The 12,703-nt window shown below is 38.7% G+C and overlaps 1 protein-coding gene across 3 annotated transcripts in view; it reads right to left on the reverse strand.

Moving 5' to 3' along the window:
• LOC108247395 (voltage-dependent calcium channel subunit alpha-2/delta-2-like) overlaps positions 1-12,703 on the reverse strand; it is a 41,664-nt gene that overhangs the window by 11,083 nt on the left and 17,878 nt on the right. For 2 of the 3 annotated variants that reach the window (XM_025010415.2, XM_037975498.1), the window contains exons 3-19: positions 8,242-8,358; positions 8,053-8,112; positions 6,373-6,417; positions 5,886-6,021; positions 5,121-5,252; positions 4,929-4,986; positions 4,786-4,836; positions 3,637-3,736; positions 3,370-3,531; positions 2,981-3,266; positions 1,894-1,943; positions 1,636-1,725; positions 1,489-1,554; positions 1,303-1,377; positions 1,123-1,197; positions 953-1,024; positions 733-804 (exon numbers count right to left, since the gene is read on the reverse strand). In XM_025010415.2, the coding sequence (XP_024866183.1) occupies positions 733-804; positions 953-1,024; positions 1,123-1,197; positions 1,303-1,377; positions 1,489-1,554; positions 1,636-1,725; positions 1,894-1,943; positions 2,981-3,266; positions 3,370-3,531; positions 3,637-3,736; positions 4,786-4,836; positions 4,929-4,986; positions 5,121-5,252; positions 5,886-6,021; positions 6,373-6,417; positions 8,053-8,112; positions 8,242-8,358 (1,647 nt within the window). The remainder of the gene's footprint in view (positions 1-732; positions 805-952; positions 1,025-1,122; positions 1,198-1,302; positions 1,378-1,488; positions 1,555-1,635; positions 1,726-1,893; positions 1,944-2,980; positions 3,267-3,369; positions 3,532-3,636; positions 3,737-4,785; positions 4,837-4,928; positions 4,987-5,120; positions 5,253-5,885; positions 6,022-6,372; positions 6,418-8,052; positions 8,113-8,241; positions 8,359-12,703) is intronic. The other variant, XM_017435490.3, reaches the window with a different exon arrangement.

The following is a 12,703-nucleotide window of genomic DNA, read 5'->3' on the forward strand; positions in this document are numbered from 1 at the left end:
TATCTTGTGTTTCCAAAAAGCCAAGCTTTCATGTACTCTTAATCTTGACCAGTATTTCAGCTCTTTATTTGGCTGTTTTCTTTACTCATTTTCTGTCTAGCACCTGATCATTTTCATAGGAATATTGTTGTGATTTTCAAGGATAAATCAGTGTTGTGTTGATGCATAACAAACTCATCAAAGTAGGACCTTAAGGCATTTTGTTTCCCACAGCTTGTCACAAAGATATTTTTTTCCATTTTTTTTCCATAATTTTAAGAAAAACAACACAATAACACACAGTAGCTCGAACAAAGTAATTCCCAAAGAACTTGTAGCTGAAAATTGGCATACAGTAGATGATTAACTGAAGATGATGCATCTCTCATGTAAAGGTTTTTATAAACAATTTTCCTATTACTTTAAGACAACTTTCAGATACTGTTCATATGACAGCTTTTTAGGCCCAGCCCTATTTTGTCTTCCACTGTTCTCAGGTTTTTAAGCTCTATCTTTGTCATGATCAGCAGGTAATGAGTAGAAAAGGCAGTGTAAGTTTAAAGAAAAACTTTGAGAGACCTTCAGAAAGTCTGAAGAACTATTGATCAAGACCATTTTAAAAGATTACAAGAGGGTCTTGCTGCTTGGAAACAAAATATAAAGAACTTCTGCACAGTACCATATGTTATATATCATCCTTCTCTTTAATAGCTACAGCCATATTGAGGGGAAAAACTTAAAGGATTTTCATACCTCATCAATAGACTTGATAAGAGTTTTGACCTGTATTTCACCTGGTCTTCCGTCAATCATTTGTCGTCGAATCTAACAAGAAAAACAGCAAATCAGTTCTTATCAACTACAAAAAACTGTCAAAGCAGACACTGAGGACTGGTGCTGTGCGACAGATAAAAACATAACATCTGATATGAGATGAATTATTTGTTTTTTTTAAGTTCCACTCGGTGCTCACCTCCTCTTTGTTGCTGTCCTCCACCTCCGCATCCAGGAAGTCAAGCGTCACCGGTTCAGGGAGGTTGACAAGCTGAGAGGAGTCGAGTGAGGTTAAAGACGTGAAGTAAGTAGGCAAAGGAAAAACAAATTTAAAGCATATAACAGCTTATTTTTAGGTAAGTAAATCACCTTTGGCTGAAGGTTAGGGTGAAGGAGGAGATATCCATTTGGATCGATTGCAAATATGTATCCATTGGCCCCGAGCTGTTCCGGACACAATAAGAGAGGAACATTTTAGAACATATTGATCTGCTCCGTCTGACACGACAAAAACACAAATAAAGAAAAACTAGACAATTGTGTGCATACGTTATAACGTGGCGTCAGTCGTTTTATCTCATCGAGATGCACGTCGACTCCCATGACGCCTAAAATCAGCTGATTCTTGAAAAACAATCAAGAAAAGCATCATAAAAGTAGCTCAAAGGAACTGGCATGTTTGAGATGATCTAATTACTAGTTGAAATGAAACAAACAAACAAATATAATCACTACTTGTGAGTTTCCATTCATGGTGAGATTGAAAACAGGCAAAGTTCCAGTCACGACCAGGCCGAGACCCTGCAAAGAAAAAAATCATTTACGTAAAATGTCGAAAATGCGATTATTTTTTATAGTGTGTACACCCATCCAGAGTCTCACCAAAGCGTCTTGATACACATTAGTCCACTGAACCTGCTTGGCCTCAGTGCCTGCCAGAACCATGGGGCGTCCCAGCACGTCGAGGTACTCCTGACCAAAAACAGAAACACTGAACGTGACCATCTGCAGCTCCAAAACAACCAGCATCAATGTGCCTAAAGACAAGGGAGGATCCTTTTCCAGAGAGGGAATGAGTGCAGAAAGGAGAACTAAAAACTAAAAGGGATCAGCTGTGTCAGAAGAACCTGACAAACCCACCTGGGTGTTAATCCTTATAGCACAGATGGAACGGATCTCAAAATAGTAACCTGGCGAGCGATGCAGAGAAAAAAAAAGGACAAACAGAGAAACGAAACAGAGCGCATGTGTGAGAACAGAGAAAATACATGAGCGACGCTCATAAATATTCCAGATTTGAGTAAAGATGTTTCTGAAACAGTGACTCAGACACTTAAATCTCACGGACAACAAGAGGGAAGAGAATTATTGCTGTGCTTTAAATGTCAGCTTCTGCATGCATTCAGTCAAAATCATCAGCTGGAGGTGTCAAAGCAGCTGAAGGTTAGCTCAAAATCTTGTATTTTTTGTTTTTTTCTGCAACATTGAGTCAAATACATTTCATAATTATTGGTCATTTTTTGGAATTCTAGTAACTCCGTTCTTAATTTTATTTCTTGTTCGAAAAACAATTGATCTTTATTATGAAAGGCCAGGATAATAATTGGAGCGAGGAATGCTAATGACTACTATTTTCATAGTTTATTGTGTTTTCTGTCTTCCCTAATTTTGAAACTAATCAGGATAAATTTCTATGCAGCTAAATGAAGCTGGAGTGTTGGATCCAGGATTGAATTGTAAACATTGCATCTAGTTTCAGCAGAGCAGACCATGCCTCCCACTGATCCAGTTCATTAGCAGCAATTTTTGGTCATTAAACAGCAGAATGCAAATTGTTTGATTTTGTTCTATTTATTTAAAAACAATCATTTATAAAAACCAAAGCTGGGTGGATCAAGAAGATAATAAAAAAATATGCTTTTTGTGTACATGCACACACACAAAAGAAAATAAATTCATCAAGTTAGACTTTTACAATGTGCTCAAGATTTAAAAAGTTACAACTATTTTTTTTTTCTTTTTGCCTAACAACTTTGTGTACTTTTTTTGACTGGTCCAAACCGTGATTTATTAATCAAGTTGTTGACATGGTACATTGTAATGCTCAAATCATAAAAGATCCAGTTGGGAAAAGCAGTTTTACAAATAAAGAAAGATAAACAAACTGTAACTCTTGAGTCTTTGATGCATAAGAAAAGTGAAAATTGTTGTATAAAGTGCAGCTCACCTTTATTTGTGCAGGCAATCCACTGTAAAGGCGTGACATCATAATTATGTTGACCCACGGAAAAGGTAAATACTCGAACCTTTGTAGGGGGGCAGAAAGAAAAAGTAAATATGATGCAGAAAACACAACACATCCTGTTACTGTGCAGAATAGGAATAAAAATCCTAAAACCGACTGTTTTATTGGGCCAGTTGTACTGCATGAAGACATCCTGAGCTCTGTCCTCTCCTCCGTCAGTAAACAGCATGATTATTTTATTGCAGTTAGCCCGTGGGACATTTGTCTTCTGAAAAACACAGCATTATATGCGCATGGAAGGTCACTGCAGTAAAACAGTGTGTATGTTTCTTAGTTAAGCCCCAGTCAAAATAAATGAGTAGGTCACTTACATTGAGCAGCTGGTTAAAGGCAAAATGAAACCCAGACTTATAGTCTGTGGTGCCTTTAGCCTGCATCTGCTGCACAGCCTCCTTAAAAATCTTTTTGTTTCGCACGTTAGCCTGGACAAGATGTTTGAAGCAAGGAACAACAGCTTCGGCTTTTTCATTAAACTGAAACACAGAAGGAAAAGCACCTATGAGATCACACGTGACACGTGGAGAGAGACGGGAGGGCTGATGGAGAGCCAGAGATCAGGGGATAATGCAGACACCAACCCTGGCTACGTTGATGTAGTCGTCATCAGATAAAGTGTCCAGCATTTCCATCACTGAAGCTTTGATCAGTTTAAGGGTGAGTCCACTGACGCTGCCGCTCCTGAGGAAACACAAAGAGTGCATCGAACTCATCACATGCACAAACAGCAAAAAATATGGGACAAGAAAAATAAAATCTCAAAGCTTTGGAGATTTTCCTAACCCTCCAAAACATTGCATAAAAAGTATTTACTGAACCTGAAGATGTGAGTCTATGATGAGAAAACTAATAAAAGTGTTGCAAAACTGGGTCTAATTCTGTGATGTTTAGAACAAATTGAGTTATCTGTGTAGTTGCAACCTTGTGTCTCATATAGTCTTTTGCCTGGCAAAGGGGGAAATGCACTTGTAAGCAGTTTGCAATAAAAAGTGTACTGTCTGCAATAAAGATGTTCTATCAAACTTGGTAGCAAATAAAATTCATTTAAAAAAAAAACGAAAAATAGGTTAGTAAAAATGACCTGATGCTCCTAAATCTTCCTTCCAGCTCTGTTAAGTTTCGCAATATGTTTTTTTACATCACATGCAGTAAAAACATTGCTGTTCTTCTTTTGTCATTGCAAACTGTTGCTACTTGATAACACTGGTGAGTGTCAAAATGTGCACATCAGGAGCAAACGTTTTAGTGTTAATGACTGGTTGCTTGTGGGAACTATGTTTCTTTCTTTCTTTTTTTTTTACCAAAATTAAAAGAAATCATGTTTATTCACTTACAAGGGGGGCAGATGAGATCATTAGATAATTAAAGGCCTAGCATTCCTAAAAGGAAGCATATCAACCGCCACCTTCCATGCCAAAGTTTTGAACTAAGAACATCTTATGTTGAAACACGATATCTTGTAGAAGATGGTGCTCAGAGTATATGTTGGGAATGATTCTCCACTACAGCCACTCCAAATTCCGGTTCGACATCTGTAAACTTGGCTGAGTTATAGACATTTTTGTTTTTCCTAAGGTCGATTTGCCGTGATGGCCATTTTGAATTGGGTTGACTTAAAAGGCAATCAGCTGTGGATGAATATCCATTTCTTACTTTCTGAGAGTTTCATTAAAATCTGTCCACTGATTCACAAGTCGCTGATTCATCCTCCAGTGTTACTAAGTACTTACACATCAACCAGGATGACCATGTCTTTGGGGGATGATGCACCCTGGATGTACCTGTAACAAGAACAGAAAAAAGGAAACACTTCTGTCCTCTAAATCTGCTTTAACATGTAACAAGTCCACACGTTTAAGGGGCCACGCCGTACCAGGGCCTCCTCCTGACGTCATAAAGGTCAATTTTATCAGGGGCTTTCCAAGGTGTGGCTGCAGAAAAAAACAGAAAAAAAAAATAGAATTTGGAGACTGATGTTGTTTAATCCAAATTAACATGTTAACACGTCTAACTTCAGTCGTCACATTTCTCAGCGAACACACAGGCAGCTGTAAAAAACCCTCACCTGGATAGTAGCGAGTGACTCCTGTCGCACTCCCAAACGCCTGCCACAGCAAGGACGGATCCTCCCGACTGTTCTCCATGAACACTCTCTCCAGGGCCTGCGTCCAGTTCAGCTCATTCAGAATGACTGTCGCTAAAAAGGAGACAAACATAATGTAAACACTGCTCAAAGACATGAGAAAGATTTACATTTTTATTTACTTTCAAGCGCTCCTTGTAGGAAGGGTGAGGGTGGATGGATGACCCTGTTTTCTAGTAAGAATGAGTTACTTACGAAGGCTAATAAATGAACTAATAAATAAAGGGTATTTAAATAAACCCAGACTCTACAAAGAATAGTTTTTTTTTAAATAATTTAAAAATAGCTTAATTGTTTATGACTACATAAAAACTATTACAAGTAGAGGATGGAACGTTTTAAAACAAATTTCTAAAAGTCTGCGAAAGGTTTAAGTGAAGTGAATTTAAAAAGATCAGACACTAAAATTCAAAGCAGTGAGTTCAAGTTTAGGTCTGACTTGTAGAAGATGATATGAAATTTGCTCAGTGAAGTGAGTCTGACAAAATACATCTGTGCACTGAAGCAACTCTGAACATATTTGTTTACCAGAAGCAGTTTGTTAAAAACAAAAAAGTAGTTTGACACCAAGACCACTCAACCCTGATGTTTAAAATAAAAAACATGTTTACTATAAGAATAATAAATTAGAAGCCTATCTTTCCAGACTGCTGTCTTGAAAAATTACATAATTGGAGCACGACTTGCCTCCTTTATAGATATCTGTTGGGATCTGAACAGCTGTGTGGGAAAAGTTGACGCTATTTTTGAAGTTGGGGTCATACACAAACTCCAGCTTGAGCTGGGAGGGATTATCCACCTCTACTTCCCCGTCAATGGAATTCTGTCAGAACAAAAAAGTGCACAAATGTTACACATTTCTGCTTTCCTTTAGACCAGGGGTGGGCAATCCTGGTCCTTGAGGGCCACCATCCTGCATGTTTTACTTTTTTCTCTGCTCCAACACACCTGATTTGAATCAATGAGTGATTAACAGGCTTCTGCAGAACATGAAGAGGTGATTTAACCACTGAATCAGGTGTGCTGGAGCAGGGAAACAAGGAAAACATGCAGGATAGTGGCCCTCGAGGACCAGGATTGCCCTACCCCTGCTTTAGACAGATTGGAATACATTAAATATAGCAAACTGATGGCAGTAGGAGAAGAGTTAAATTTTAGTTTTTTCCTCACTCACATAATCCAGCTCTGCTTTGGAGTCATAGTAAGCCATGTCCAGCTCCTGAAGGAAAACAGATGGAGACATGAGGAGGCAACAGCGCTAATGACAACTGGGAAAGACTGTGAGGACCAGAGGTCACATGTAGTCGTCAAATGAGTCTCTGGACTCACAGAAAGCAATTAGGATATGTTTATATAATGTTCATTGTTAAAGGCGATCATCTTAAACAAGCAATACGCTATTTAGAAACAAAATATTAAAGTATCAGGAGGTGAAGAGCTGCAGGAAAAACTGGATTGCACATCGCCTGCTGCCTTACATGTGAAGATTAAACAAAGCTTTTGCAGGATCTATTAGCACCTAATTTATGTGCAAGAGAGGACTCTAAGCTACTACGCCAAATTTTAGCTCATTATCTATTGAAATGATTATGTTACAGCCATTTTTGGGTTCACAAAGGTCAGTTAGCAGTGGCCACCATTTATGTAAACAAATCAGTTCTCTATCCTTTCTGTCACTGTTTTGGATGGTTGTCATGTGAGGATACTAATGAAGAAGAAGACTGTGGAAGTGGGCAGTGAACCAAAATCTGCTGTGGTGTTCCAAACAACAAGCCAAGAGCTTCACATGGATGTCTGAGTAACACTTGTTTATTATCTACAAAAACATCTCAACTAATATGAGCTTTTCAACCGACTCGTTATTAATTACAGAGTTTCTTTTCAAATAACAAAAGGCTGTAAACTAATCAGTCCAGCTCTAATAATTGTTCCACTCTCCTGATTTAAAATGCCAACAAATGCAAATGTAAAGTCATCCCAGCCCAAAACTAGGATTTAAACCCGTAGTTTATCACAATAACAGATAAAATCCTAAAAGAAATAAGGATATAAATTGCAGGGAGGGGTAAAAATACCATATCTTTGTATTTGCAAAGCTGTAACTACCAAATGTCTCTTATTGTTCAGCAGTGTTTTCTGCTCAGATCTGTCACGTTATGATTCAGTAGACAGGCTGTAAGGCTTGTGTGGAGCATCGCCATCTGTTAGTCTTTAGTTTCTGAAGAGGCCCAACTAACTTCAGTAGAACGTGTGACAACTACTCAGAGAGGTGTTCCTATTTCTGGAGTTTTCTGATTACTGAATGGTATCGTCACTCAACTCCTCAGCCTGTTTTGCCGTTTACCAAAAACACAAACAGCTCTCTCAGTCGGCTGTTTGCCATCATGTGCTTACTAAAACAAGCATCTCCTTTATGCTCAGCAGGTTCTGTTTTTGAAAATCTTCTGCTGCAATCACCCGTTCACCTTTAACCATATGGCATTGCTCATGCACTGGGAGCCATGTGAAAGCTGAAATTCAGCAACCAGTGATGACTACTTACATTAAATATGATGACTGTGACAACTGAAGCAATGACTGAATGTTGTAGTTTTAGTGTTATTATGTTTTAAGAGATATATTCTGTTTTCGTTTTGGGTGTTTTTGTTGTTGCTGTTTCGGTTCTTAGCTGTGTCTGCACTTTTAATTCAATGGATCATCTTCTATAAAATAACAAAAAGACTAAAATCATTTGTTTGGGACACTGTGGGGGGAAAAAAACATAATCAGAAATGAAATTGGAATAGAACAAAAGCTGACTGCTGTGCGTGCACTTCAAATGCAGAAAATGTAAATAAGTTTTTGACTCTTTTACCTTGATTCCATCCTGCCATAGATGCTCTCGCTGGAGCCTTTCTGCTTCACTGGCTAACCTCTGCAGGATGTAAACGCACAAAAGGTCACATTACAGCAGCGAAAACAAGACATGTCTGAGAGTTTCAGACAGGAATAATAAAGTGAAAAATGATACACAGTAATTTAGCGTCAGGAGACGTTAACTTACATCGAGTGCTTTGCGCTTCTTTGCCAGGAGTTTTTCTATGTCCAAGGCCACCTTCTCCACAATCCGGCGAGGCTGATTCTTCACCAGATTAAACCGTCGCCTCTCCTCATTGTAAATCTGTTCATTTTGAAACAATAACGTTAATAACACAACAGCAACAGCAGTTCCTGTAAAGCACTCTTCTGCAGATATCTTCATTTCTAAAGACAACACTTTTCAGGAGTCTGTAAAAAACTAAGTGAAATAGTGTGAATGCTGAGTCAACATTTTGTACTTTGTCTCTTTTTTTTTACAATCTAACTACTGCATACTTTGTAATATTTTTAGCCATTCAAATATCAAAACATCCAGCTCATTTAGAGGATGGGTGCTGTGACTTTTGGATTTTTAGCTAAACTTTTGCTTCTTTTAGGTAGTATTTTGCTGCTTTTAGCTGAACCTTTCCTACTTTTGTCTCTGAGCTTGCACCTTGCTACTTTGGGCTTTTAGTTAATGTTTTGCTTCTTTTAGCTTCAAGAACTCAGCTTCAGCTTGTTCAGCACTAAGCAATCACGCCTCATTTTTGAATTTCTCTAGTTTAAATGGTTTTATACATAAAAAAAAAAAATGTTTGGAGGAGAGAGGTACGACACATTCCTTTTCAGTCCAATACTTGTTTTCAAAAGAATCGTTTTTGTTTGTTTGCTCATTTATTATTTTTGAACAAACATCACCTTTACCTGAGCACCCACTTAGACTCCACAGCCACCATAGGAGCTCAGGGGACCCACCATCATCACATGAAAGGGACAAGATATTTACAGCATCTCTCCATATGTGTTGTGGGTTTGAGGTCATCAGACGCTCGTCCTCACGAGCAAAGATGTCAGAAAGAAGATGCCAACAAGCCATGAGGGGAGACGAGGAGAGGGGTATGAGAGCATTTGGCATTCTGCGTGACAGCTTTCTCCCTCTGAACACATTCTTGAAGTGAACTTCAAGACATTCCTCAGTTTGTAGGCTGACCAGATGCTTTACTGGGCCACGATACACTGATGGGAACATGCAGTAATGAAGAGGGTGATTCTGTGAACTGTGTGCCATCTGGGGAAAATTCCGTTCTGTGCAGTTCATATTCAGAATAAAGGCATGCCACTGAAGGATGGATGTGACACAGATTAGCTTTATGATTATGATAATATTGATATCTGCAGGCTGTCAGTCCAACACTTGAACTTCTACAAGGTGACACTGATTGTCACTGAGCAGAAGCCACCAGGCTCTGCTAACCTTTCTGCTTCAGACTGCAATTTTAAAAAGATCTAGTATTTGGGTTCTTTGATCTCGTCATTGTCAAAAAGGTTTATTGAATTGTGTTTAGTTAGGCCCCTCACCCAGAACCAATTTATCAAGTAAAACGTTACAAGAGGAGGAACTGCAGGCCTGAAATATACTGCAGCTCCTTGCACTAAAAGCCCTCCAACACAACAAGGTGGCAGTTCGTGGAGGAGGCCTCGGGGCAGACCCAGAGCTCACTGAAGAGATAAATATGTCACAGCTGGTTCAGGAATGCCTTAGAGCCTCCCATCGAGGAGCTGAATGAGAAAATCTCAGCTTAGGCCACCACTCAGCAGCAGAAGATGGCTGAATAGATGGATGGATTTGACATTCAGTTTTTAATTATTTAGAGGCATTACTGTTTCAAATAACATGATAGAAACTGATCTTTGTATAAGAATGATTATATGAACCCAACGTCTAGGTCTTTCGTTTCATCTTGGTTAGCACCAAGGATAAATTCATACATGTCACAATAATATAAGAAATCAACTTCATGTAAATCAGCTGAAATTGTTCTTAGAGTCTTACCTTGTTAACAACAGATATTTTGAACAATTCAGAGTTAATTCAAATAGGACTAAAGATGACTGAATGAACTAGTGAGTGTCACATCAAGGCATTACTGCAGGCTGACCATCTGCTCAGCGGTGACACAACAAAGAGGACATGTGCCGCTGCTATCTGCTGAGGAGACGCCCCCACACATCTCTCCAGAGCCGGGCTGTGTGCCCCCCCACAGACCATCTCTGCTCCTCTTTGCTGCCATTTGCCTTTTTACTCCACCCAGTCGGGTGTTAAATAGAACATGTACCAGAGGAGGTTTTAAAGGCAGCTTTGAGCTGGTAATATAAGTGTGCTTTGAACACTTTAGACATCTTTTAGATCTACTGGTTTTGTAGCTGCAGAACTATGTAGGATAGGGTTAATGGATTCGTTATTTCTATGTGTGGAATAATAGAGGATGTGAGGAAAAGACTAATAGATTTGTTATTGCCATATTGAACACGCTATCCGGTCTTGAGGCAAACCCAATTTGCAGACTCATGATGAGGTTCAGGAACAAACTAATTTATTATAAAACAAAAGAAAACTAAATACAAAAACACTAACAAAATCCAAGGCAGCCAAAAAGCACAAGAGGCAAGCTATGAGGGGAACCAGACGGCGCACGGAAGCGACAACAGACCAGTGACAAGTGAGAGAAATGACCAGGTTTTAAAGGCTGCAGGAAGTTAAGAGAGGTGGGCACAGCTGAGTGATTACAAACTTGGGGCAGGTGAAGATGGGCGTGGCAGGCAAACAAAGTGATAAACTGAGGAGGTGAATGATGACAGGAATACAAAAACAAAAAGAGCAAAAACTAAACAAGACTAAACACGAAGACAACCAAATTACAAAATAAAAGAAACAATAAACCCAAACTGAACACAAGATAACCAGAAACAAGAAAAAACAATAACCCTAAATACAAAAAGAAACTCAAAGAAAACCCAAATCCTGACCGCTTTGGAGAACGTTTGCATATGCAAAGTGTTCGTGAAGTTAACAATAAAATTATCAAACCGACAAAACAAACTCTATAAAGCTGGGGCTCAATCCAAAATGAGCCATGCACCCAAAAGGTTTTAAATGGAAAATCTTGCACTATCTGTTAGTTTATTGGAGCTGCCTCAGCTTCTATCACACCAAATCTATAGATAGAGTTATAGCCATTTTTGTTTATTAAGATCAATTTGCTGTGGTGACCATCTTATATTGGGTTGATTCCAAAAGTTAATCAGTTGTAGATGTATATCCAATAATTACTTTCTGAGAGTTTCATCAAAATCTAGCTCCTATACTTTACTGCAGATTACTCCTGTTCAAGTAGCAACACTATGGTATACAAAACATCATTCATTTTTAAACCTTTAATAAAAATATGTTGTTGTTTTTTTTAACAATTATTTACATCTTGTATCTGAACTGGTCTTGAATCCACTGAGCAGCTTCTGATGCTGCAACGGTAGAGAGACCAAACACATCCTTAGTCTTGGTCTTTTCTTGACACACCAAGAAGCAGTTCAGCATCTAAGAAATGTCCTTTAGCTGAGGCCACTGAAGGTTGATCTATTTACAGTATATGAAGGTTCAGGAATCAAAGTACTTCAGGGAGGCGGGAATCAGATTACTGTCTGTAATGTTAACAAGCATTACAAGCTGACTGAAATGTTGAATCGTTCCTAAGGAGAGCTCGATGAAGGGGAAATTAATATGCAGCAGGGACACCATGATCAGCTCATGAAAAGTCTAAAGTGTAGCACTCAAAGTATGTGTTGAGAATAACTCCCAGCTATTACCACATAACTTTAGGGACTTATCGATAATTTTGACCAAGTAGCCATTTTTGTGTTGGCTAATGTTGGTTAGCTGTGGTGCCATCTTGAACTGGATTGACTCCAAAGGTTAATCAGTTGTAGATCCATGTCCAATGATTATTTTCTGAGAGGTTTTTTTTTTTTTAATCTGTTTGGTAGTTCATAAGAAAGACAGTTTGATTATAAAAGTTAATAGCAAGATTTTAAGCATAAATGTTGCACAATGTGTTGTGCTCAAAGTATGTGTTGGGTATGACTTCCAGCTACTATCACAAAATATTTAGCTTAATATCTGTAAAATTTAGAGAATTGGCCATTTTTCTGTGTTGACTAAGGTTAATTAGCTGTGGCAGCAATCTTGAATTGGACAGACTCCATAAGTTAATCAGTTGTAGATGAACATCCATTGTAAGTTTTTTGTTGCTTAGTATTTTCTGCCACATCAGCCTTTTGTTTTCTTGTTTTCTTTTCGTTAATAAATCAGTTTAAGTTTTTACATCAATTCGAGTCTGCATTTTGGGTTTGCCATGCTCAATCTTAACATCCAGTGAATATTTTCTGAGAGTTTCATTAAAACCCATGTACGAGTTCATGAGAACTCCCTGGGCTGCCACCTTATCGTGGTGGAGGGGTTTGAGTGTCCCAATGATCCTAGGAGCTATGCTGTCAGGGGCTTCATGCCCCTAGTAGGGTCACCCAAGGCAGACAGGTCCTAGGTGAGGGGCCAGACGAAGTGCAGCCCAAAGACCCCTTATGATGAACATAAATATTGGACACAGTGTTCC

Source organism: Kryptolebias marmoratus, linkage group LG4, assembly GCF_001649575.2.
Source record: "Kryptolebias marmoratus isolate JLee-2015 linkage group LG4, ASM164957v2, whole genome shotgun sequence".
NCBI lineage: Eukaryota > Metazoa > Chordata > Actinopteri > Cyprinodontiformes > Rivulidae > Kryptolebias > Kryptolebias marmoratus.